Source organism: Chiloscyllium plagiosum, unplaced genomic scaffold (genome assembly GCF_037043375.1).
Source record: "Chiloscyllium plagiosum isolate Xiang-an unplaced genomic scaffold, Cpla_swu_hap1 HiC_scaffold_14, whole genome shotgun sequence".
NCBI lineage: Eukaryota > Metazoa > Chordata > Chondrichthyes > Orectolobiformes > Hemiscylliidae > Chiloscyllium > Chiloscyllium plagiosum.
Window position 1 is genome coordinate 25,987,071 of NW_028270152.1, and position 27,855 is coordinate 26,014,925.

The following is a 27,855-nucleotide window of genomic DNA, read 5'->3' on the forward strand; positions in this document are numbered from 1 at the left end:
CTCTGCCAACTGTACCATGTGATCCTTCCAGGACTTACAAAAGATCACTACATCATTCAAATAGACTACATAATTTGTTAACCCAGCCACAACACTGTTCATGAGTCTTTGGCATGTGGTAGACACGTTCTTCATTCCAAAGGGCATCACTTTAAACTGATATCGCGCATTTGGGGTTACAAATGCAGAAATTTCTTTCGCCGTCTCTGATAAAGGTACCTGTCACTAATCATGCATTAAGTCCAACTTGGTGATGGTAACTGGCTTGTCCGACTTTCTCGATACAGTCCTCTAATCGAGGAATTGGATAGGAGTCCAATTTTGTAATGGCATTGACCTTCCAATAATCCACGCAGAATTGTTAAGTCCCGTCCGGATTGGGAACGAAGACTATCGGTGAACTCCACACGCTCTGGCTTGGTTCAATGATATCCTCCTCGAGCATAGCTTCCACCTCCATCTGGACCTGTCTGGCTTTGAGAGGATTAAGCTGACAGGGGTGTTGTTTTATCAGAGTGGTATTCCCTATATCTACTTCATGTACAATAGCATTAGTCCTCCGCACCTGATTCTTACATATATCCTTATACTGTAGTAACAAATCTTTCAACTTTGTTCTATGCTCCTGAGACAGATAACTTACTAATCTATCCCACTCCTCAACGACTTCTTCATTTTTTAATCTATTTTGAGGCATCTCAAAATCCATATCCTCTGGATCTGATTCCTCACTCTGCGGGGCAGTAACTTACACCTGTTTCTCCCAATCTTTCTCTCGAGTGTAATTTCAACATGTTCACATGACATACCAGATACCTTTTTCTCCTATCTGGCATCTTTAGTAAATAGTTCACCTGACTCAACTTTTTCTCAATTTGATAGGGACCACCAAACCTGGCTTTGAAGGGATTTCCTATCATTGGTAACAGTACAAGCAAGTTATCCCCTTGTGAAAACATCCAAGTCTTAGAGTTTTTATCTGCCACCTGCTTCATTCTACACTGTGCCCTCTTTAGGTGGTGTTTAGCTAACTCACCTACTCAATTTAATCTTTCCCTCATTTCTGATACATAATCTAATTGTGAGATCGCCGACTTTGGTCCTGTCAATTTTTCTTTAATTAATTTCAAAGGGCCTCTCACTTAATATTAACTCAAAGGGAGTAAACGGGGTAGATTCATTTGGAGCATCTCTAATGGCAAACAATACAAATGGGATACCTTTATCCCAATCATTTGGGTAATCCTGACAATATGCTCTCAACATGGTCTTCAAGGTCTGATGCCACCTTTCTAAAGCTCCTTGGGATTCAGGATGATACGCACTGGATTTGAAGTGCTATACACCTAAGCTGTCTATAACCTCCTCAAACAGCTTAGCAGTAAAAGATGACCCTTGGACCGACTGAATCTCTCTGTGTAGCCCATACTGTGTGAAGAAAGCTACTAACTTCTCTAACACCTTTTTTGCCTTGGTATGCCATAATGGAATTGCCTCCAGAAATCTGGTAGACCCATCCATTATGGTTAACAAGTACAAGTTCTGACTTTTCGTTCTCAGGAGGGGACCTACACAATCAATTATAACCCGCATGAAAGGTTCTTCAAATGTGGGAATTGGCAACAAAGGTACTGGTTTTAATACCATCTGTGCCTTACCTACCATTTGGCATGTATGACATGTACGGCAAAAGTTAACCAAAATCCTTGTGGACTCCAGGCCAACAAAAATGTTTTTGTACCTCAGCCTGAGTCTTTCGTACCCCTAGGTCACCTCCTACAGGTGGGATCTGGTTACCACACAGTCTGGGAAAATACCAGGATATTTCTGTTTTAACTCCTCAGTTTCTTGGTCTTCTTTGGGCTTCTCCACAACAAGGAGTGTCACTCCCATCTTGGATCCTGCCAAATCATTCCCAAGAACAAACTGAATTCCAGAACTGACATTCTGTCAATCACTCCCACTGTAACTTCCCCATTCTTGAGTTAGCACTCCAACCTGATCTTACATAGGGGAACGCTAAATTTCAGTCCATCTATCCCACAAATTACCACACTCTCGGGTAACAGATCAGAAAGAGCGCATATTCACTCATCCCTTAGTTTCAGAGACTGGTTAGATCCTGGATCTCTCAAAATTATAACTTCTTGTCCTTCTCCCCCTGTTCTTTCTGAGTAAACTTTACCCACAGAGGTGATGCTTTGTAGAGATCAGATACTAACTCCATTCCCAGCCCCTGCCTAGGCTATGCACTCTCATGCAGCTCCTTGGCTCTCTTTGGGGTCTCCTTTACTACCTTCACTAATGCCACTGGCTTTGCTTCTTTTCCCACAGTGCCCTTCTTTAACGACCAGCACCGTGTCTTTATGTGTCCCACTTTCTGGCAGTGAAAACACCTTTTCCCAGTGCCCTTCTGAAACCACCGGCACTGTAATTTCCTGTGTCCCACTCCATTACAGTGAAAACACCGGAGGCCTTTCATCTCCTTTCCTCCCTCTTGGTCTTCTTCAACCTGTGGTAAAATCTTACCAATGCACTCAACTCTTGGTTTCACAGTGTAGGATTTCCCCTTCTCCCAATTTCTAACACTCAAAGGATATAATTCTGGCAAGAAGCTTGTCTTATGCACCAACATGTACTCGTGCTAATTCTGCTGCCTTTCTCACTTCCTGAACTTTCTGTTCCTCCATATGAATTCTTACCATCTCTGGAAGTGAGTTTTTAAACTCCTCCAGCAGAATAATCTCTCTTACAGCCTCAAATGTATTTTCAAAGCACGCACCCATCAATCAAAGTAACTATGTTTAATTCTTTCGAACTCAACATAAGTCTAACCTGGTTCCTTCTTTGTGTTTCCGAACCACTATCTATATGATTCTGGTACCAATTAATAAGCACTTAAAATAGCCTATTTAACCTTTTCATAATCTCTCGACACCTCATCTGACAATGTGGCAAATACATCACTAGCTCTGCCAGCCAATTTAGACTAAAAGAGCATTACCCATAAATCCTCGGACCACTCCATCTGCCGAGCCAATTTTTCGAATGAAATAAAGAAAGCTTCAACATCTTTCTCATTAAAACGTTACAGAGGTTTGACATATTTATCCATATCACTATCCTCTCTTTCAATTTTCATCCTGTTAACTTGGCTTTGCTGACTAAGTTGCAACTTCTCAAGTTCAAATTCTCTCTCTCTTTCTCTCTCCCTTTCTTCTCTTTCTCTTTGCTCAACCAAGAACCTTCCCTCTCTCTCTTTTTCCTCTCTCTCTTTCCCTTTCCCTCTTCTACTCTTGTCTCTCTCTCTCCCTCTCTTTCCCTTTCTCTCCCTCTGTTTATCTTCTAACTACATTTTCCTCAATTGTAAATTAAGTTTTTCTACCTCTACTGAACTTGCCTGTTGCTCTGATACACCTAAATGTTTGAGTAACCCCTCCACAATTGAGCTTTACTTTTGTCTTTGGTTAAAGCCAAATCGAACTTACTTGCTAATTCGAAAAGTATGTCCTTTTTCTTTCCTTCTAAACTTTCTTGGCAGAATCCAGAACCTCTTTTGCAATTTTAAGAGCCATATCTCTCACTTTTAATTTAATCAACCACAAGTCACCAAAATTAAACAAATTGTCTCACTCGTGTTTTATTTAAAGATCTAGGACACTAACCTGCAAGTGTTTAAATCTGCTGGGATTTTTCAAACCCCCAAATCTATTCAAATCTGTCTAAACCAGTTCAAATCCCGGACGAGCTCCCAAACTGTTACAACACAGGGTAAACTCTCCTGCTTAGTTTAAAAGTAGCAACAGAGAAAAGATTTATCTCGTGCAGTAATCTGTAAAAATTGGAGTGGTCAAGAACTAAAGTAAAAAATTAACAATGCTATTTCTTAAAGTATAACAGAGAATAATTAACTAACCATTATTTACAATTTCTTCCTCTAACCTACCTTTTACCTTTCCTTCTATAATACTAGTCCAATAAAACTCCCAATTAAGATTTACAAAATAACACTTATCTCAAAACCAGACAGGTTTCAGTTCTTATCGTCAGATCTTCCTGTGTCTTCTTTTCTTCTGGTTAGGAATTTCTGCTTTACAGGTTACTGACCAAAAGGTGCCTTTTGAAGAGTTATTTTTCAGGCAGTCTGTTTACATGCTGGTAGTGGCAGTTCTCCTCTTAAATGTTCAATTTTCCCTGGTCTTATACTCAGATTGTGTCATTAGCCCTCAAGATTGTCAATATACTCAATTCAAACTTGGTTGGAGTTTGATATGTTTCGGGTATAATATTAACTGATTGGCCGAATTCGAATTTGTTTTTGTCTCTAAGCAATGAACTAATCGAATTGTTCAACCCAGTGTCACTTGGTTACCTTTTTGAGTACACTTGGTGCTGTGTCTGGTAGTTCTGCTGCTTTTAACTCTCTTAAAGGTATACCCACATCTTCATAACAGAGTGCATACTTACTTCAAAATGTCGCAAGTAAATAGGATAGTGAAGAAAGCATTTGGTATGCTTCCTTACTTGGTTAGAGCATTGCATGTAGGAGCTTGCAGGTCATATTGCAGCTGTATAGGGCATTGCTTAAGTCACTTTTGGAATATTGCGTGCAATTCTGGTCTCCCTGCAGTAGGAAGGATATTGTGAAACTTCAGAATGCAGCCCGGGTTGGAAGGTTTGAGCAAAAGGGAGAGGCTGAATTGATTGGGGCTATTTTGTCAAGAGCGTCAGAGGCTGAGGGGTGACCTTGTACAGTTTATAAAATCATGAGGAGCATGGATCGGATAAATAGAAAAGGTTGTTTACCTTGGGAGCGGTGGGAAGTCCAGAAGTAGACAGCGTAGTTTTAAGGTTGGGTGGGGGCAGGGCCGTTTAAAAAGGACCTAAGAGGGCAACCTTTTCATGCAGTCTGCCATGTGTATGGAATGAGCTGCCAGATGAAGTGGTGGAGGCTGGTACAATTACAACATTTAGACTCTTACAATCAGAGAGATGTACAACACAGAAACAGACCCTTCAGTCCAACTCATCCATGCCGACCAGGTATCCCAATCCAATCTCGTCCCACCTGCCAGCACCCAGCCCATATCCCTCCAAACACTTCCTATTCATATGCCTATCCAAATGACTTTTAAATGTTGCAATCATACTAGCCTCCACCACTTCCTCTGGCAGTTCACTCCATACACGTACCGCCCTCTGCATGAAAAAGTTGCCCCTTAGGTCTCTTTTATATCATTCCCCTCTCACTCTAAACCTCTGTCCTCTAGTTCTGGACTCCCCGACCCCAGGGAAGAGACTTTGTCAATTTATCCTATCCATGCCCCTCATGATTTTATAAACCTCTATAAGGTCACCTCTTAGCCTCCGACACTCCATGGAAAACAGCCCCAGCCGATTCAACCTCTCCCAAAGCTGAAATCCTCAGAATCTCACAAAATCCTTGTAGATCTTTCCTGAACTCTTTCAAGTTTCACAATATCCTTCTGATAGGAAGGAGAGCAGAATTGCACGCAATATTCCAACAGTGGCCTAACCAATGCCCTGTACAGCTGCAATATGACCTCCCAACTTCTGTACTCAATACTCTGACCAATAAAAGAAAGCATACCAAACGTCTTCTTCACTATCCTATCTACCTGCGACTCCACTTTCAACGAGCCATGAACCAGCACTCCAAGGTCTCTTTGTTCAGCAACACTCCCTAGGACCTTACCATTTACTTTTTCCTGCTAAGATTTGCTTCCTCAAAATGCAGCACCTCGCATTTATCTAAATTAAACTCCACCTGCCACTCCTCAGCCTATTGGCCCATCTGATCAAGATCCTGTTGTAATCTGAGGTAACCTTCTTTGCTGTCCACTACATCTCCAATTTTGGTGTCATCTGCAAACTTACTAACTATACCTCTTATGCTCACATCCAAATCATTTATGTAAATGATCAAAAGTAGTGGACCCAGCACCGATCCTTGTGGCACTCCACTGGTTACAGGCCTCCTGTCTGAAAAACAACCCTCCACCACCACTCTCTGTCTTTTACCTTTGAGCCAGTTCTGTATCTAAATGGCTAGTTCTCCCTGTATTCCGTGAGATCTAACCTTGCTAACCAGTCTCCCATGGGGAACCTTGTCGAACACCTTACTGAAGTCCATGTAGATCAGGTCCATTGCTCTGGCCTCATCAATCCTCGTTACTTCTTCAAAAACCTCAATTGAATTTGTGAGACATGATTTCCTACGCATAAAGCCATGTTGACTATCCCTAATCAGTCCTTACCTTTCCAAATACATGTAGATCCTGTCCCTCAGGATTCCTTCCAACAACTTGCCCACCACCGATGTCAGGCTCACTGGTCTATAATTCCCTGGCTTGTCCTTACCATTCTTTTTAAACAGTGGCACCATGTTAGCCAACCTCCAGTCTTTCGGCTCCTCACCTGTGACTATCGATGATATAAATATCTCAGTAAGGGGTCCAGCAATTACTGCCTACCTTCCCACAGAGTTCTAGGGTACACCTCATCAGGTCCTGGGGATTTATCCACTTTGAACCGTTTCAAGACACCCTGCACTTCCTCCTCTGTAATATGGACATCTTTTAAGTTGTCACCATGTATTTCCCCATATTCCATATCTTCCATATCCTTTCCCACAGTAAACACTGATGCAAAATACTTGTTTAGTATCTCCCCTATCTCCTACTGCTGTACACAAAGGCCGCCTTTCTGATCTTTGAGGGGCCCTATTCTCTCCAAAGTTACCCTTTGTCCTTTATGTATTTGTAAAAACCCTTTGGATTCTCCTTAATTCTATTTGCCAAAGCTATTTCATGTCCCCTTTTTGCCCTCCTGATCTTTCTCTTAAGTGTACTCCTACTGCCTTCATTTTCTTCTAAGGATTCATTCGATGTATCTTGTCTATACCTGACATATGCTTCCTTCTGTTTCTTAACCAAACCCTCAATTTCTTTAGTCATCCAGCATTCCATATACCTACCGCTTTTCCTTTCACAGTCACTGACTCTTGTTATCTCATTTCTGAAGGCTTCCCATTTTCCAGCCATCCCTTTTACTGGCAAACATTGCCCCCAATCAACTTTTGAAAGTTTTTGCCTAATACCGTCAAAATTGGCCTTCCTCCAATTTAGAAGTTCAACTGCTAGATCTTGTCTATCCTTTTGCATCACTATTTCAACATTAATACAATTATGGTTGCTAGCCACAAAGTGCTCCCCCACTGACACCTCAGTCCCCTGCCCTGCCTTATTTCCCAAGAATAGGTCAAGTTTTGCACCTTCTGTAGTAGGTACATCCACATATTGAATCAAAAAATGTTCTTGTACACACTTAACAAATTACTCTCCATCTAAACCCATAACACTATGGCAGTCCCAGTCTATGTTTGGAAAGTTAGAATCCCCTACCATAACCACCCTATTATTCTTACAGATAACTGAGACCTCCTTACAAATCTGTTTCTCAATTTCCCGCTGACTACTAGGGGGTCTATAATACAATCCCAATAAGGTGATCATCCCTTTCTTATTTCTCAGTTCAACATAAATAACTTCCCCAGATGTATTTCCGAGAATATCCTCCCTCAGTACAGCTATAATGCTATCCCTTATCAAAACGCCATTCCCCCTCCTCTCTCACCTCCTTTTCTGTCCTTCCTGTAGCATTTGATCCTGGAACATTAAGCTGCCAGACCTGTCCATCCCTGAGCCACGTTTCTGTAATTGCTATGATATCCCAGTCCCATGTTCCTAACCATGCCCTGAGTTCATCTGCCTTTCCTGTTAGGCTTGTTGCATTGAAATAAATGCAGTTTAATTTATCAGTCCTATCTTGTTTTCTGCTTTGTCCCCGCCTGCCCTGACTGTTTGACTCACTTCTTTTCTCAACTGTCCCAGTTTCAGATTGATCTCTTTCCTCACTACCTCTCTGGGTCCCATCCCCCTACCTTCACAGTTTAAATCCTCCTGAGCAGCTCGGTCAAAGCTCCCTGCCAGTATATTAGTCCCCTTCCAATTTGGGTGCAATCTGTCCTTCTTGTACAGGTCACTTCTACCCCAGAAGAGATTCCAATGATACACAAATGTGAATCCTTCTCCCAAACACCAGCTCCTCAGCCATGCATTCATCTGCTCTATCCTCCTATTCCTGCCCTCACTAACTAGCTCGCAACACCGGGAGTAATCCAGGTATTACTACTCTCAAGGATCTCCTTTTTAAATTCCTGTCTAACTCTCTATATTCTCCCTTCAGAATCTCATCCTTTTCTCTTCCTAAGTCATTGGTTCCAATATGTACAATGACCTCCTGCTGGTCCCTCTCCCCCTTAAGAACATTCTGCACTCTCTCTGAGACATCCTTGATCCTGGCACCAGGGAGGCAACACACTGTTATGAGTTTTTGCTGCTAGCCACAGAAACCTCTGTCAGTGCCTCGGACTAGAGAATCCCTTGACACAATTCATCTCTTGGAACCCGACATACCCCTCATTGCATTAGAGCCAGTCCTGATATCAGAAACTTGGCTGTTCGTGCTACATTCCCCTGAGAATCCATCACACCCTACGTTTTCTTAAACAGCATACTTGTTTGAAATGGGGATAGCCACAGAAGACTCCCGCATAACCTGCCTCCTTCTCTTACCTTTCCTGGAGTTAACCCATCTATGTGACTCTATCTGCAACTTTTCTCCCTTCCTACAACTGTCATCCATCATATCCCCTTGCTCTTATAAATTCCTCATTGCCTCTAAGTGTCTCTCCAATGCTCCAATTGATCTGATAGGAATCATAATCAACGGTATTTATTGCAGATATAATCCTCAGTTATACATAAACTCTCCTGAAACTCCCATCTCCGACAAGAAGAGTATATCACTCTACTAAAGGCCATTTTTGCTTCTTCCAATCTACAGACCCAGAAAATAACACTGTCTTATTTCTCTACAAAACACTGCTCCAGGCTAACTTAATACTTATGGTTTCTATTTTTAAGTTTAATCAAAAGACATATCTCAAAAAATCACATAATCAAGAAAAAACCCACTCTACTCAATTATGCAGACTTACTGTAAGGCCACGCTTAAAAATATTCACTTATCTGTTTCTATGCTGTGACATCTCCCAAACAGGTTCCTCCAAGATTAGTTGTGAATTTAAAGGCATCTGGATGAGTTTATGAATAGATTTAGGCCAAGTGCTGGCAAATCGGACAACATTAGGTTAGGATATCTGGTTGGAATGGATAGTTGGACGAAAAGATTAGTTTCAGTGCTGATATATCTATGACTCTGTGACACTAACAACTGACAGAACATACAACAGTTCAGCACAAAAACGGGATGTTCGGCCCATGCTGTTATGCAGAACATGAAACCAAATTAAACTAATCCCTTCTGCCTGTCCTTGATCCATACCCCTCCATTCCTTGCATATTCATGAGCTTATCTAAAAGACCCTTAAACACTGCTATCATATCTGCCTCTGCCACCACCCCTGGCAGTGCATTCCAGACTCATATCACTGTGTAAAAACTTGCCCCTCACATCTCCTTTGAACTTTTCCCTCTCACCTTAAAATGTGTGGCCAATGTTTTTAGACATTTTAACTTTAAACATTTCTGACCATGAACCCTATCTACGACTTATAATTTTGCAGACTTCTGTCAAGTCTCCCTCAGAGAAAATAACCCAAATTTTTCTAGCTTCTCCTTACAGGCAGCATCCTGGTAAACCTCTTCTGCACTTTTTCTGAAGCCTCTACAACCTTTCTGTAATGTGGCAACTAGAATTGAACACAATATTCTAAGTGTGGCTTAACCAAAATCTTATAAAGATGCAACATGACAACCTGACTCAAAGTACTCATTTCTACAACCAATAAAGGTAAACATGCCAAACATCTTCTTTACCCCTATCTACTTCCGTGGCAACTTTTAGGGAGCTATAAACTTGAACCTCATAATCTTGTTCAGGGTCCTGCCGTTAACTGTATACTCTTCTTTAACATTGATCGCCCAAAGTGCAGCACCTCACAATTACTTGGATTAAGCTCCATCTGCCATTTCTCTGCCCATTTAAGCGACTTCAAATGATCTATATCTCACCGAGTCTTCTGACAATCTTCTACACTATCCACAGCTCCATCGATCTTTGCATCGTCTACAAACTTACTAATCCACCCAGCTACATTATCATCCAAGTCATTTGTATACATATCACGAATAGCACATTCTCCCTGTGTCTGCATGGGTTTCCTGTGTGCGCTCCGGTTTCCTCCCACAATCGAAAAATGTGCAGGTTAGGTGAATTGGCCATGCTAAATTGCCCGTAGTGTTAGGTGAAGGGATAAATGTAGGGGAATGGGTCTGGGTGGGTTGCGCTTCGGCAGGTCAGTGTGGACTTGTTGGGCCGAAGGGCCTGTTTCCACACTGTAAGTAATCTAATCTGATCTTATTCTTCAGCAGTAATGAAATTTAGCATTTGAGAGGTAACTTAAAAAAAAAATTGGCTCTCTGAAAAAGGCATTTCCCACGGATTTATACCAACTCCAAGAAAATGTATTTCCTTCATAATCATTGAATGTTGTTATCTTTGTCTCGCTTCCACTCATCCCGAATTTTCACTTCCAAGCACAGTTCGATTTCATTTCTCTCAGTTTCCTTGATATACTTTGGCCAAGTTCCCTTCATAGCAAATTAAGAGTTATCACAGCACAGAACAATATCTCAGTCCATGCGAGTTTTCCACACAGCAATGCAGTCAGTCCCATCCCCTGCCCTGTCCTGGTATCTCTGCAATCCTGATATCTCCTGGTATTAGTTCCCTCAAATAATTGTGCAACTTCCTTTTGAAATCAATTATCTCCACTTCCAATACCATTTGAGGCAGTGACAATTACCCCTGTGTATATCTCACATAACTTCGAGATAGTGAGGACTGCAGATGCTGGAGAATCAGAGTCGATAAAATGTGGAGCTGGAAAAAGCACAGCAGGTCAAGCAGCATCAGAAGAGCAGGAGAGTCAGGTAGGAAATCTCAGATTTTTTATCCATTCAGCGGATATGAGCATCGTTAGCCGGGCCAGCATTTATTGCTCGTCGCTAGTTACTCTTGAGAAGTTGTGGTCAGCTGCAGTCTCGAACCGGCACAGTTTATAGGCTGTAGGTGGGCCCGCAATGCTGAGAGGGAGGGAGTTCCAGAATTTTGAGCCAGCGACACTGAAGGAATAGCAATGCATTTCTAATTCAAGATGGTGAGGAGAACTTGCCAGTCATGATGCTTCCATGTTCTTCTAAGTGGAAGTGGTGGTTGTGGGTTTGGAAGGTGCTGTTTCAAGAGCCCTTGGTGAATTTTTTGTAGTGCATCTTGTAGATGGTTCATATTGTTGCAATTAAGTGTGGTGGAGAGTGGATGTTTGTGGAATGGTGCCAATCAAACAATCTGCTTTATCTCAGATTGTGCCAAGTTTCTTCAGTGTTGTTGAAGCTCCACATATCAAGATGAGTGGGGAATATTCCATCACCCACCTGATTCGTGCCTTGTAGCTAGAGGACAGGAAATTAGGTGGTGAGTTACTCACTGCACGATTTCCAGCCTCTTAGCTGGTTTTATAGACATGGCATTTATAGATATTTTCTAATCAACCGATTCAGAAATATTATTACATACCTCTGGATCAGGCGAGACTTGTTTGATGCAGGGGTAGGGTCCGTATCACAATTATATTGCTACTTCAGTTCAGTGTCTGGTCAATGGTAACCACAAGGATCTTGATAGTGATTAATTCAGTGTTGGTAATGCCACTAATTGTCAATGGGTATTGGTAAGATTCTCTCTTGTTGGAAGATCATCACAGCCTGGCATTTGTGTGACACAAGTTACTTGCCACTTTTCCGCCACAATCCTAGATATTGTCCTCGTCTTTATGCATTTTGACATGGACTGCTTTAGCATTCAAGTCGTGAATGGCACTGAACATGTAGCAGTGATCCGCAAACATCCCCACTTCTGACCTTATGATGGAGGGAAGGTCAGTGATGAAGCAGCTGAAGATAAAGCTGTTCAGAAGCTCTTGCAAAAGTATCCTGGAGCTGAGGTAACTGATCTTCAACAATCACAATCATCTTCCTCTACGCCTGGTATGACTCCAACTAATGGAGAGTTTTCTCCCAATTCCAATTTTTCCAGGGCCCTTTGTTGGGGACTCAATCAAAAACAGCGTTGATATCAAAAGCAGTCACTTTCACCTCACCTCTGGAATTCAGCTCTTTTAGCTATGTTTGAACCAAGGTTGTAACGAGGTCAGGCACTGAGAGGTCCTGGCAGAACCAAAACTGGTCATAGTGAGCAAATTATTGCTTAGCAAGTGCTGCTTGATGGCTCTATCAATAATATCTTCCATCTCTTTACTGATGATCAAGAACAGACTGATGGGGGGAGTCATTTGGCTGGGTTGGATTGTTCTGCTGGTGCTGTGCTGAAACAGATTGGCTAGAGATGTGGCAAGTTCTAGTGCTCATGTCTTCAGTGCCGTTGTTGGAATGTTGTCAAAGCCCAACCTTTGTAGTATCCAGCACCTTTAAACATAACAGAGTGAATTGAATTGGCTGAAAAACTAGCACCTGTGATGCCAGGGATCTCTAAAGAAAGCTGGATGGATCATCCACCGCACTTCTGGATAGGGATGGGGATATTTGTTAACCCTGACAGGATTTAGCAGGGCATCAGACTTAGAAAGCTAAGCGATTCACAACAAGTAGATCAGATCTAAGCTCTGACATCCTGCCACATCTAGTCATGAATCATGGTGGATAATTAAACAATGCAATACAGAGGCTCCATAAATATGTCCATCCTTAATGATGAGGAGCCCAGAACATGTGAGCAAAAGTAAAGCTGAAGCATTCCTAGTCTTTAGCCAGAAGTGCCAAGTGAATGCTCCAGCTCAGCCTCCTCCAGAGGTGCACAAGCATCACAGATGCCAGTTTTTCTTTCAGTCCTGTCTTGTACCTTCACAAGTTGACATCTTGTTTCCAGGAATGTCTGGTACTGCTCTTGGCATACCTCCAGCACTCTTTATTGAGCCAGGTTTTGATCCCCCCTGTTTTGCCAACAATGGTAGAGCAGGAGATATTCCAGACCATAAGATTGCACATTGTTTTTAAGTATGAGTCTGCTGCTGCTCACTTTTGAGTTGCTAGATCTGTTCGAAATCTGTCCCAGTTAGACCAGTTTCATTTATTTTTTGATACCTTCTAGCGATTTTTACAACTGAATGGCTTTCTCAGCTATTTTAGAGGACAGTTAAGGATTTGATGATGGTCTCACACAACCTGATGCAAATACATTCAAAGTGAAATTGGTCTTCAACTCCACAAAGATTGCAATGGTAACTCTTACTGATAATGTCACGGACAGATAAGTGACAATTAATCCAAGTATGTTTTCTCCTCTCATTGGTTCCCTCACCACATACCGCAGAGCCAGTCTAGCAGCAATGTCCTTTAGGACTTGACCAACTTGATCAGTAGTGCTTACTGCTGAGCCATTCTTGTCTCCTTTCAGTGTATATTCTCCACTTTCACCAACCTCAGTGCTTCCTCCAGGCTGGTGAATGGTGATCCAGAGGAAGTTCCCTTGCATTTTGTTTCCATGTTTGACATGGAGCCATGGTAGTGTTGCTTGACTGGTCTGTGAGACAGTTCTCCATATTTTGGCACTAGCCAGAGAACTTTACACGGTTGACAAGGCTATGTGTGCTGTTGTCATTTCTGGTGTCTTGGTCCAGTATAATTCAATTTTAGAGACCTTCTTGTGATTCATTGGCCATTTCAGAGGGTAGTTAAACATCAACATCAACCACAATGTCGAGAGTGTGGTTCTGGAAAAGCACAGCTGGTCAGACAGCATCTAAGGAGCAGGAGAATTGACGTTTCGGTCATGAGCCCTTCATCAGGATTGAAGGTTGTGGGCAAAGGGGGTTGGGATGGGGTGGGCCTGGTGGAAGGTAGCTGAGAGTGCGATAGGTAAATAAAGGTGGGGATGATGGTGATAGGTCGGAGAGCAGGGTGGATCGGAGAGGTGGAAAGGAAGATGAACAGGTCAAGAGGGCAGTGCCGAGTTGGAAGGTTGGATTTGGGAAAAGGTGGGGAAGAGGGGAAATGAGGAAACTGGTGAAATCCACATTGATCCCATGTGGTTGGAGGGTCCCAAGGTAGAAGATGAGGCATTTTTCCTCCAGATGGCAGAGGTAAGGGTTTGGCGATAGAGGTGGCCCAGGCCCTGCATATCCTTGGGGGAGTGGGAGGGGTAGTTAAAGTTTTCGACCATTGGGCAATGGGTTTACTTTGTGCATGTGTCCCAGAGATGTTCTTTGAAATGTTCTGTAAATAGGCATCCTGTTTGCCCACATGGAGGAGACTGCATCAGGAGCAACAAATACAATAAATGATGTGTGTGGAAGTGCAGGTAAATCTCTGATGGATGAGGAAGACTTCTTTGGTGACTTGGATGGAGGTGAGGGGTGAGATGTGGATGCAGATTTTACAATTATTGCGGTGGCAGGGGAAGATGCCGGGAGGGGAGGGTAGGGGCGTGAACCTGACAAGAGAGTCGTGGAGGGACTGGTCTTTACAGAATGCAGATAGAGGTGGGGAGGGAAATATATCACTAGTGGTGGGGTTTGTTTGTAGGTGGCAGAAATGGCAAAGGATGATGTAATGTATCCAGAGGCTGGTGGAGTTGAAGGTGAGGACCGGGGGAGAAAGGTGAAGACCTAACCCAGATTCAACCTTCCAATTTGGCACTGCCCTCTTGACCTGTCGTACCTGTCCATCTTCCTTTCCACCTATCCAATCAACCCTCCTCTCGAGTCTACCACCATCACCCCCACCTACATCTACCTATCGCACTCTCAGCTACCTTCAGCCCAGCCCCACCTCTCTCTCATTTATCTCTCAACCCCTTTTACCCACAAGTCTCATTCCTGATGAAGGGCCCATGCCCGAAACATCGATTCTCCTGCTCCTCGGATGCTGCCTGACCTGCTGTGCTTTTCCAGCACCACACTCTTGACTCTGACCTCCAGCATCTGCAGTCCTCACTTACTCCTGGTTGATATCAACCACAATGTATCTAGAGTCACGTAAAGGACATTAGTATTAATGGCTCAGATGAGTTTTTCTGACAATCGACAATGGTTTCATATTCATGTTTTAACTTCTTGACTTTTAACTGGAGAATTTTATTGAATTCAAATTCTACTATTCTCATTGTCAGAACATCACCTGTGTTTCTGGATTAATTGTCCAGCAATAATACCATGAGGGCACCACTTCCCAAATTTCAGTCATAGAGATCTACAGCACAGAAAAAAGTTCAATGATCCTTCACATTCATGCTCGTCAAAACTGACTACCTAACCATTCTAATTTCATTTTCCAGCACTTGGCCCAGAGCCTACCATGTCTTGGCCTTGCAAGTGTTCAAGGTTTACATAAAGATTTGTAGCCTGGGTACTGGTTGCAGTTGTTGCCGCCAAGCTGGGAATTTGGTTTGCAGATGTTTCGTCCCCTTTCTAGGTGACATCCTCAATACTGTGAGCCTCCTGTGAAGCACTGCTGTACTGTATCAGTTGGAATTTATTTGATTTCGCTCCCACTGCTTCCAGTTGCCAATTCCAGTTGTTCGTTACAGTGGTCAGTATATTGGGTCTCGGTCAATGTGTTTATTGATGGAGTCCATGGATGAGTGTCAAGCTTCTCAAAATTCTCTGGCTGTCCTTTGTTTGAGGATATTGAGCTCAATGGTCAGCCATGATCATACTGAATGGCAAGGCAGGCTTGCAACATCTACTTCTGCTCCTTCCTTGTGTTTTTTCCAATTTATTCTTGAACCTAAAATCCCACATGCCTAAGAATGTTCTGAAAAATTCTGCCCCATCGAAATAACTCTCACATCCTTCCAAAAACGTGGTGACCAGAACTGTGGCCTAACATAAAGGCTCGGCGTAACTTATTTGCTTTACTTCTCAATACTTTTTTTTAAATGAAGCTCAAAGCCTCACATATTACTAACTACACTCTCAAAGTCCACACTGCTCCACCAAAACTCTCAGCTCTGATATTCTTGCCATTGACAAAACAGTAGAGTGAGAGATGTGATCAAAAGCAGTGGATAGAGAGATAACATCAGTAAAAGATTCTCAGCTCAAGATCTGAAATCTTCAAGTATTAGTTTGCAAAGTACTGGTGGGTTCACAAAGAGAGAATCGACAATTTCTTATTATGTGCTTTCAGAGCCCAGGACCAATGTCCCACTCCTGCCAAACATGGATTTATATTCCCCAACTTTGCTGGATACAAATACCATAAAACCTGGACAGCCACACTCCCCCATTATTAAACGAGGCTAAATGTTCCAGTGCTCTGTCACCCTTTTGAAAATCATGTGAACTTATCAAATAACATCATTCCCCAACAATAAGCAAAATCTCCCACTTGTTAAAACCAGTGTGTCTCACTATAGTGCTGTAAAAAACAATAAACCTCTCTCAAGCAGTAACCTCTTCCAGTAAGACTTGAGGTAGTGAAATGCAGGTTCACACTTGTGACAGAGTAGAGGTGCTTCATAAGAACTGTGACTTCATCAGCATTTAGTTTCATCATCCTTTCCCTAGATTAATAGGATGCTTGTTTTGGTGGCGGGATAGATAAGATAGGGAAAAACTGTTATCACTCCTAAGAAGATCAAAAATGAGAGGGTACAGATTTAAAATGGTTTGGAAATGAAGCAAATGTGATATGAGAATTAAATAAATTCTGACAATTAGTGGTTCTGGTAAGAATGCACTGCCCATAAGATGCAGGGGTAGAATCAGTCCATTCAGCTCATTGAGACTGCTGGCCTGAATCCTCAACCCCAATGCCTTTGCCCAATAACCCTTACTGATTAAAATCTTTCTATTCTTAACTTTGAATATACTTAATAGCCCAGCCTCAACATCCCGCTGTAATAAATAACTACAGATTGACTACCCCGAGAGAAGAAATAGCTCCTCCTCTTTGTCTCAAATATAAAAACCCCTTCTTCTGAGATTATGCTCTCTGTTTTTAGATTCCAAAACAAGGGGAAACAATATTTCCACATCTACCCTGTCAAGTTTCCTAAGAATCTTGTATGTTTCAAAAAGATCACGCCTTATTCTTCTAAATTCAAATGAACATAAGGCACAGTCCAGTAAACAATAATTGTTGACAAGAACAATCCCACGATGAAAGTCCTGTCATATACGAAGCAGTTGAGGACACTGGGGCTGTACTCAGGTTAGAGGGTTGAGGGGGGATCAAATTGAAACTTGCAGAAGACTAAGAGGCCTGGACACAGTGAGCGTGCTATAGCCTTGGAGTGAAAGGATGGCCTTTTCGAACTGAAATGAGGAGGAATTTCTTCAGTCAGAGGGTGATAAATCTGTGAAACTGATTGCTGCAGAAAGCTATGGAGGCCAAGTCACTGAATGTATTGAAGACAGAAATAGATAGGTTCTTGATTAGTAAGACGATCAAGGGTTATAGGGAGAAGGCAGGTGAATGGAGTTGATAAATATATCAACTGTGATCAAATGGCAGAGCAGACTCCCTGTGCCAAATGCCCTAATCCTGCTCCAACCTATTTTTCTAAACAATCTGTTCAGAGATGTTATTACACATATCTGGAGCAGGTGGGACTTGAATGTGGGCCTCCCTCGCCCAAGGCAAGGATACTACCACTGCACCACAAGACAGCAGTGAATCTGCTCCAATATCTTGAGTGGCCTAATCTAGTCAACTTCTCCTCATAAGGCAATCCCTCCAAACCTGTTATCAACCTAATGCGCTGAAGCTGACGTGAGGCAAGTTCAACTGAAACATTCAATATGACATTGGATGATTTTTTTAAACTGAAGTAATGTTTAAAAGTGTGAGGAGAAAGGCAAGAGAATGGCATTATGCCATGATTTTGGATGTAGGTTTGCTTGCTGAGTTGAAAGGTTCATTTCCAGATGTTTCGTTACCTTACTCGGTAACAGTGGACCTCATGCGAAGCAATGCTGAAAATTCCTGCTTTCTATTTATATGATTGGGTTTCTTTGGGTTGGTGATGTCATTTCCTGTGGTGAAGTCACTTCCTGCTCCTTTTCTCAGGGGGTGGGAGATGGGATCTAACTTGATGTGTTTGTTGATAGAGTTCCAGTTGGAATGCCATGCTTCTAGGAATTCTCATGTGTGTCTTTGTTTGGCTGGTCCAAGGATGGATGTATTGTCCCAGTCAAAGTGGTGTCCTTCCTCATCCATATGTGAAGATAATAGTGAGAGAGGGTCATGATTTTTGTGGCTAGTTGGTGTTCATGTGTCCTGGTGGCTAGTTTTCTGCCTGTTTGTCCAATGTGGTGTTTGTTACAGTCCTTGCACGATATTTTGTTAGTTTTGCTCAATGTCTGTATAGGGTCTTTCAAGTTCATTAGTTGCTGTTTTAGTGTGTTGGTAGGTTTGTGGGCTACCATGATACCAAGGGTTCTGAGTAATCTGGCAGTCATTTCTGAAATGTCTTTGATGTAGGGGAGAGTGGCTAGGGTTTCTGGACATGTTTTGTCTGCTTGTTTGGGTTTGTTGCGGACTGTGTTCATTGGGTACCCATTCTTTTTGAATACACGGTATAGGTGATTTTCCTCTGGTCTGCAAAATTCCTCTGTGTTGCAGTGTGTGTTGGCTCATTGAAATAATATTCTGATGGAGCTTTGTTTGTGGGTGTTGGGATGATTGCTTCTGTAGTTCAATATTTGGTCTGTATGTGTTGTTTTTCTGTGGTCGCTGGTTTGAAGTTCCCCAATGACTGTTCGCTCTACTGTGACATCTAGGAATGGCATTTGTTGTTGTTATCCTCCTCTTTCGTGAATTTAATGCCAGTAAGGGTATCATTGATGGTCTTGAAGGTTTCCTCTAACTTGTTTCGTTTAATGATGACAAAGGTTTGTTTAATGGGTCCACGCAGCGGACCCAGAGTTTGGGTTGGATGGTTGGCAGAGCTGTTTGCTCAAGTCTCTGCATTACCGCCTCTGCTAAGGACCAAACAAAGACACGCATGGGAATTCCTAGAAGCATGGCATTCCAACTGGAACTCTATCAACAAACACATTGAGTTAGACCCCTTCTACCACCTCCTGAGAAAAGGAACAGGAAGTGACTTCACCACAGAAAATAACATCACCACAGGAAATGACATCACCAACCCAAAGCTATAAGTAGAAAGCAGGAATTTTCAGCATTGTTTCGCATGAGGTCCACTGAAGATGTTACCTAGTAAGATAATGAAACGTCTGGAAATGAACCTTTCAGGTCAGCGAGCAAACCTACATCCAAAACCTCAACCTGAGCTACAAATCTTCTCAAAATTTGCTATTATGTCATGATACTCATGTGGAGAGTTGGTGTAGACATTGATGGACCCAATTGACCACCTTCTGCATCATAACCCTTCTGTGATGTTTAGCAGTTCTAATGATCTCTTAAACTTGATCTACTAATCTTCACAGATGATTCATTTCCCCAGCAAAGGAGCCAAAATTGGACAGTGATCATATAAGTGGGTCTTGTCCTTGGACACTGTGGTTTTCATAACAACATAAGAAATTGAAGCAGGAGTAAGCCATCTGGCCCCTCGAGCCTGCTCTGCCATTCAATAAGAACGTGGCTGATCTTTTCATGGACTGAGCTCCACTGACCTGCCCACTCTCCATAACCCTTAATTCCTAAGTCTATCTATCTTTGTCTTAAAAAAAATCAATGAGGTAGCCTCAATTACTTCACTCGACAGGGAATTCCAGATTCACAACTCTTTGGGTGAAGAAGTTCCTCCTCAACTCAGTCCTAAATCTGTTTCCCCTTATTTTGAAGCTATGCCTCCAGTTCTAGTTTCACTTTCCCTGCTTCTATCTATTTCCTTCATAATTTTTTATACTTCTATAAGATCTCCTCTCATTCTTCTAAATTACAATGAGTGTAGTCCCAGTCTACTCAATTTCTCCTCATAAGCCAACCGTCTCATCTCTGGAATCAACTTAGTGAGCCTCCTCTGCAATCCCTCCAATGCCAATACATATACTCTCAAGTAAGGATTATACACAGTATTCCAAGTGTCACTCGCAGGACCCAGTACAGCTGCAGAATGACATCCCTATTTTTAAACTCCATCCATGTAATATTGAACGAGAACATTCCATTTGCCTTCGTAATTGCCTGCTGCACATGTAAACCAACTTTTTGTGAGACATGCACAAGGACACTCAGATCCCTCTGCACAGTAGCATGCTGCAAATTTTCATCATTTAAGTAACAATCCATTTTGCTTTAATCCTACCAACGTGGATGACCTCACATTTACCAACATCGTACCATCGTAAATGTGGATGACCTCACATTTACCATCTACCAGACCCTTGCTCACTCACTTAACCGAACTATATCCCTCTGCTGACTTTGCTCTACCACTCATCTGGGTATCATCTCTGAACTTCGACATATGACATTTGATCCTCAATTCTAAATCATTTATGTAAATTATAAACAATTGCAGTCCCAATACTGATCCCTGAGCCACACCACTGGTCACTGATTGCCAACCAGAAAAACATTCATTTACCCCACTCTGTTTTCTGTTGGTTAGCAGATCTTTGCTAACACATGACCAGTAACGCCTTGCACCTTTATCTTATGCGGCAGACTTTTGTGCAGCACCTTGTTGAAAGCCTTCTGGAAACCCAGGTGTATCACTTGCACCAGTTCCCTATGAACCACCCCACTCGTAATATCCTCAAAGAATTCAAGTAAATTAGTTAAACATTATCTGTCTTTCATGAGTGGATGCTACATCTGCCCAATGGGACAATTTCTATCCAGATGTCTCACTATTTCTGCCTTGATTATAGATACAAGAATTTTCCCCAAGTTAAGCCTCCTTGTTATCAATTCCTAGCATTTTATTTGTGCCTTCCACTGTGAAAATCAACACAAAATAACTGTCCAACGCCTCAGCCATTTCCGGATTTCCTATTGTTAAATCCTCCTTCTCCTCCTCTAAAGGACCAATGTTTACCTTAGCCACTCTTATTCATTTTATATATTTCAACAAAATTTCGGTATGACTTCTTCAGATTCTGTTTCCCAGACAAACAATTTAGCATTTATATGCATTTTTAACAGAGTAACATTTCCCAGTTCTACCCCTGGATTGTTTTACAACAACCCACAAACGTGGCGAGAACCTCATCTCAAACAGCGGAGCAAAACATGGGTGTTTTAGATGTGCGAGCCATTATACATAGCGCCTGACGTGCAATAATAATGATTGCAGTCAATGGAGTTCAGCATTCCTTGCTGGCTATGTAAAGGCGCCGGCCGCCCGAAGGAGTCCTATCCCGAGTTTGTATAAATTAGTGGGTGACAAAATAATAATTCTAAAATAAAACTTTTCAAAAAAATATATACACCTCCCAACCTTCAACGCCGAGAGAATTTTTTTTAACCTTGGTCAAAGTGGAGATTTCAAAGTTGCAGTCACCAACAGAAGTCGCGCGTTACACCATTCAAATCCACAGCGCGAGAGGAGCGCGCGGGCTCGTGCAAATACCAATCAACCAGAGGTGAACCCTGTCGTCAGAACAAAATAGCTATGCTGCAAAATTTCACCACAACTATAAATCGCAGCATTTCTCTTTTAGACATTTACACTGTCCGTTTTGCTTTCCGGGAACATTTTAAATTTTGGCGACATTCTATTGATATTATTTCTAATTTGATACTCGCACCCCTTTCTCGGAAACAATGTTAGCATGGAGCGTTTCCGTTTCTTTTCTGTGTGACACCATTAAATGACTCCACATTGACATGATGTGTTTTTGTTAATACTAACAGATATCTGCGTTTTGATAATATCGTGCGTGCCGTTACTAATGATAATGTGAACGACGCTTGCTGATTATCCCCTCGATGAATATTTTTCACAGCCCGAGTCCCGCTCCTTCCTTTTTACTTCTTTTAACTGGTGGAACTGAAGGAAGAGGTTGAGCAGGAACGTAAGGAAGAATAACCTGGATGGACCATGAACTATGGCAACGTGAGTGACAATGAGTACAGATTGAGATTTTCAGGAAATTCCTTCTTATCGCATCTGAATTTCCATTTTTTCCCTCACGTAAAAGAATCTGAAGATCTTAAATTTATAAAAGTCGTTCTAATATTGTTTTAAGGGCGTGGTTAAAAGTATGGGATCGAAGTAAAAAACAGCTAAAGAAAGATCACTGAACCCGAAATGTTGAATCTGCTTTCTCTTCGCGAATGCGATCAGGCCAGTTGAGTTTCTCCAGCAGTTTCTGTTTTTTGTTTCAGATTTCTCGTTTCGAATTTTTTTTAGGTTTGTATTTAAATGGTTGAAGTATACGCTGAAGGACTAAAATCAGGAATGCGTCGCCTTTTCAGTTTCAACCTGGTCTGTGACTTGAATGTTTGTAACCAAATTTTTTTGCGTTCAGAGAGAGGAAGGGAATCTCAGTGAGGCTGGTTAAGTATGGCACAGTTATCTGTACTGGATGCTTTGAATGCAACAGACTGAGCCTTACAAATTAAGCTTTCGGTGTATAAGAATGAAATCAGGGCAATACAAATACGATTGTTAAATGATCATATGAGATGTTGGTACCAAAACAGCTGAAGGTGAATTTGCAGGATGCAATCCAGTGTTTGGCTAAGTATGATCAGTACTAAATCTAGGCGAAGTCACGACTGTGATTTTAAAAACATAATAAATTAATGTTAATAGCAAAATATTGTGCATGTTAGAAGTCCTACTGAGCTGCTGCAAATTCTCTCGGGTCTGACAGCATCTGTGGAGAAAGACTTGACATTTTGACTCAAGTTGAAGGATGGTTGAACGTGCAAGTAGTTTGTAGAATACCACTGTTCATTCTATAAGCAAGACCTGAGCTTCAGGTTGCATGTCATTTTAATTCACCATCTTGAGCTCATGGTTTTTATCTCTGCTTACTGCAGAACTTAAGATGAGGAGGTGCCGGTGTTGGATTGGAGTGGACAAAGGTAAAGACTATATGTTATAGTTCAAGAGATTTATTTGGAATTGATGAAGGAACAGTATTCCAAAAGCTAGTACTTCCAAATAAACCTGTTGAACTGTAATCTGGTATTGTGTGATTTTTAACTTTACAGTACTTGAGGAATAGCATGACATTTTACAGCCCTCTGGACTCAACATTGAGTTCAAAACTTTTAGACCATATACTCATCCTCAATTTTGATTTTGTTTTTTGTTATTACCAGTTTAAATCCTGGTCCTCATGTTGCTTTTGCACACAGCTCCTCTTTTTATTCTGGCACTTACTCTCATTCCAGATAAACATTTCTTATTTTAACTCCAATTATTACCACTCCATTGCTTTTTGTTCTGCAGAAATTTATCAAGGCTCTTTAGAAGGCACTTTCTAAACTCTCGGACACTGGTATTTAGAAGGTCAAGGGTGGCAAATAGACAGGAATATCACCACCTGTTTCCCCTTCTCGGTACATCAACAAGTTTTATATGTATGCTAACATTACCCAGTGCTACCTTCCCACTACTAATCTGAACTGGCTCTGGTATTACTTATCCTACAGTCAGTACTGCACCTGATTCCTCCAAATAAATATTGCGAAAACCAAACCATTATCTTTGATCCCCACCACAAAATCCTATCCCTAGCTACTAATTCCTTCCACCATTTGCAGTGTATGGCCCAAAGATGAGCTTCTGACCACCTGTACCAAAACTTCTTATTTCAGCCTTGTTTGCATTGCCAAACTTGGTCTCTTCCTTAACTCATCTGCAGCTGAAACCCTTATCCATTTGTCAGTTACCTGAAGACGTGATGATTCTGGTACCCTCCTGACTGTTTGCAAGCAAATCTTTAGCAAATCCACAATTTTGCTACCTGCATTTTGATTCACATAACCACTCATTCACCCATCATATGTTAACAGTATTGTAGGTGCTCCTGGTCTGGCAATAACTCATTGTTTTAAAATTCTCATCCAAATTTCCAAATCCTGCCTTGGCAATGCCCTTCCCTATCTCTAATCTCCCCCAATCCTGTAAACCTCTGTGATCTAGGTGGTCCTCCAATTATGGCCTTTTGCAGATGTCACATTTTCTTTCAAGCTGTGTCTTCTGCTGTTTAATTTCTAAACTGTAAAATTTTTCTCACTGAGCTTACCTATCTTTCAACCTCTCCCATCCTTTTTAGACCTTCCTTAAAGTAAACCTTTCTAATTACTTTAGGCTACCTGCCCTAAAACATGGCAAAGTATCATATTTTGTTTGAAAACTCATCTTTGAAAGAGCCTTAGAACATTTTAGAAAAGTAAAAGTGATACATCAATGCAAATTGTTGTCAGTTTTTTTTTGTTCATATACATTTTACTGTTCAAGTTTCGGGTCAAGTGACCCTTCCTCAAAACTGAGGACTCAGAACTCCGAAAGGTGTCTCGACCTGAAATGTTAACTTTGATATCTCTACAAAATGCTGCCAGACCTGCTGAGCTTTTCCAGAAATTTCTGTTTATGTTTCTGTTTTCCAGAATCCGTAGTTCATTCAGTTTTTAACCCTGTTGTTGGTTCATGGATCTTCATCCAAAAATGTTGCTATTCAGTCCTTTTTACCTCTCCCATGATATTTATTATGCACTTCATAGCCTAAAATTGCAAAAGCAAAACAGGTAGACAGGGTGATCAGTTACAGCGAGAGATTGAATAGCCTTTTTTTTCCTGATGTGATGAGATTTATAAAATCATGAGGGACATGGATAGAGTGAATAGTCAAGATCTTTTTCCTAGGTGGCTAGTCCAAATCTAGTGGTTTAAGGTGAGAGGGGAAATATTTAAAAAGGAATTGAAGATTATTTTTTTCATGCATGTGTGGAATGAGTTGCCAGAGGAAGTGGTGGAGGTTGGTAAAATTACAACATTTTATAACGCATCTGGATGGGTATATGAATAGGAAAAGTTTAGAGGGGTATGGACCAAATGCTGACAAATGGCACTAGGTCAGATTGGGATGTCCCATCTGCGCAGATGAGTTGGACTGAAAGGTCTGTTTCAGTGTGGTATGACTCTACAATTGAATATTTGCAATGCAGAGAGATAAACAGAAGTTCTTTTTTAAATATACTTGTTCTCTTTTTTTAACATTGTGTTGTCAATAAAAGTTGTGTGACATTAATATGTGTATCTTCATTTTGTTATTTTATTGCTCCTTAGAATACTTTTGGCCTTTGGGCGCTTTTGACATTCTCCAATTAAAATGATACAACAATCCAAAAAATGGAAGTAACCAAACATTTGAAACGTTTATTTGTTGGGGGATTACATCACACGGTCTCTGAAAATGAAATTAAAGAAAGGTTTAGCACATTTGGTGCTGTGACAGATGTGGATCTTGTATTCAGGAAAGACAATGAAGGTAATGTTAATGTTCATGGTTTAGTTTAGTGTAATTGAACTTCAGCTATGTTTCATTTGTTCAGGTACTATCTACTTGTTTAATCTATAATTGCACAATTTAATCTCGAGGATCTGGACTTTCAGTGATGCTATGTGCTTCCATAGAGTGTGAGATAAAGTCCTTGAAGTGACAATTTTTAAAAATCATTTAATTGATATGAATGTTTCCTGTTATACTGTAGCATTCAAAAAACAAAACCCCAAAAAAGCCTTATTAATGTGACATAACAGGGTTTTTAATGGTCTAATAAATGACATGCATAATCCAAAAAGTTATCTTACTCAGTAAAAATGTTTTGGATTTGTGTTATATCAATTTTTTTTCTATTATGAACATAGAAACAGGAGTAGACCATTCAGCCTTTCAAGCCTGTTTCAATGGCTAATTTGTGGCACAGTTCTATATACCTGACTTTGACCTTCCCTTACAATATCTTCGCTTAACAAATATCTAACTATCTCAGATTTTAAACTAACAACTGATTATGCACCACTGCCATTTGTGGATGAGAGTTCCAAAATCTATCGCCCTTTGTGTATAAAACTGCTTCCTAACATCTCTCCCTAAACAAAGCGGCCCAAACTTCAGTCTTTGCCCCTTAGTTCTAGAATCTCCAACCAGTGGAAATAGTTTATCTACCCTGTCTTTTCCTGTTAATATCCTGAAGACTTCAATCAGATCACCCAGTAACCTTCTAAATCCAAGAGAAAACAGGCCTAATTTGTGTAATCTATCCTCATAACTTAACTCCTGAAGTCCAAGTATTATTCATGTAAACCTATGTTGTATTCCCTCCAAGGCCAATATATTCTTCTTACAGTGTGCTGCCCAGATCTGCTCACAGAACTACAAAAGGTGTCTAACCATGGTTTTATATAGCTGTAGCATAACTGCAGCATCCTTATAATCCAGTCCTCTAGATTTTTAAAAATTATTTTCTGATTCTGACTTTTTTTATTTTTCACATACTGAGATTATTGGATTTGTGTTTGTGAGAAGTCATCAATGTGATTGGCTGCTAGCCCTACCTGATGACATCACTGCTGTGGTCACCTGAAGATAGTTGGTCAGTTCAACTTTGTTGCTAAAAGTGAAGCCCATGTTTTGTGGACAATTTTCTTCAGCAATGAACATATCCTCAGAATCTAGGATGTTGGTTAATTTTTGCTGCAGGTTACATCCTCAGATTTTTATTTCTTCCTTTCTTCCCCTTCATCTTTACTGGATCATATATGAATTTTCTAAATTGGTAACCTAGTCAAAACGAAAAGAGATCCAGACCCCAGAGAGGTCCAAATCCCAACATCCTATTTGAGAATATATACTTCAGTCATGTATCTGTCACATCGTTTAGTAAAAGGGCTTTTTTTTTAAGGTTTCAAAGGGTATCTTATTTTCAAATTGAAATCGGTGATTGTCACAACGTCTGAGCATGCCCACCATGTGGCCTGTGCACTACAGATCTATATAGCTTTTGTAGCTCCCTTTTTAATTTTGAATTAATTCATGTTAAAGCAGACCAGGAATCTAGCTTTTGTTTAACAAATTAAAGGTGAGATTACTGTGAAGGTGGATGTCCTACATATAGCCTTGGAGTTCTGCACCCTGTGCAGCCAGGTTTCTTTTGACAGCAAATGGTAATATTGCTAATTTTGAGGAATCAAGGGTATCCTCAAAGCAATAAAGCAAATATGCTGAGTTCCTTTGAAGTTCTTCCTCCCGTTTGTTCTTTCGCTCTGAAGGTTGAATTCTTATCCCTTCTTTGTTTGTAATGTTCTTCAAGTATTTCAGGAGAGTTTACATGTCTAAGCATACCTTTCTCCATATGTCATATGGGGCTTGCAGTTGTCAAGGCAAATGATTTGCAGCAGCTTTTTTGCAGCAGGATTTTTAGTCCAGTTAGTCAGAGTCATCTCATAAAAATCTCATTAAAAATAAAAATATAATGTCATAACTCCTTTGATCATGACTGATTAGAATCTCTTCTGTAGGTAATCCTATTAAGACGTTTGGTTACATTAATATCAATGCTTCGGAAAGAGAATTAAAACAATGTAAGTATATAGTTTTGTTCAATTTTCTTTAAATATTGTAACACAATTTACCCTTTATATAGATTCCCGTTACAATTTTGTTCACCATTCTATTTTAAAAAAGGTACCAAATTGTAAATTTTTTATTGTTGTTTTAGTTCATTCGTGGGATGTGAGTATCACTGGCTAGCCCAGCATTTATTGTTCAGTCCTAATTATCCAGAGGGT

General features: G+C 41.0%; 2 protein-coding genes across 10 annotated transcripts in view; one reads left to right on the forward strand and one right to left on the reverse strand.

Annotated features, from left to right (window-relative positions):
• Window positions 1-21,639, reverse strand: part of cenpp (centromere protein P) — a 348,725-nt gene extending 327,086 nt beyond the window's left edge. The window contains exon 1 of one of the 4 annotated variants that reach the window (XM_087994221.1): window positions 21,572-21,639. The gene's annotated coding sequence lies outside the window, so the exon portion shown is untranslated. Of the gene's footprint in view, window positions 1-21,535 lie in introns of all 4 variants that reach the window. The other 3 variants (XM_087994222.1, XM_087994225.1, XM_087994223.1) reach the window with 3 other exon arrangements.
• Window positions 21,640-21,923: 284 nt separating this feature from the next.
• nol8 (nucleolar protein 8) overlaps window positions 21,924-27,855 on the forward strand; it is a 48,551-nt gene continuing 42,619 nt past the window's right edge. The window contains exons 1-4 of one of the 6 annotated variants that reach the window (XM_087994214.1): window positions 21,924-22,161; window positions 23,094-23,138; window positions 25,351-25,552; window positions 27,586-27,648. In XM_087994214.1, the coding sequence (XP_087850340.1) occupies window positions 25,414-25,552; window positions 27,586-27,648 (202 nt within the window). In that variant the 5' untranslated portion in view covers window positions 21,924-22,161; window positions 23,094-23,138; window positions 25,351-25,413. Of the gene's footprint in view, window positions 22,162-22,271; window positions 22,459-22,506; window positions 23,139-25,350; window positions 25,553-27,585; window positions 27,649-27,855 lie in introns of those variants that run through there. The other 5 variants (XM_087994215.1, XM_087994213.1, XM_087994217.1 and 2 more) reach the window with 5 other exon arrangements.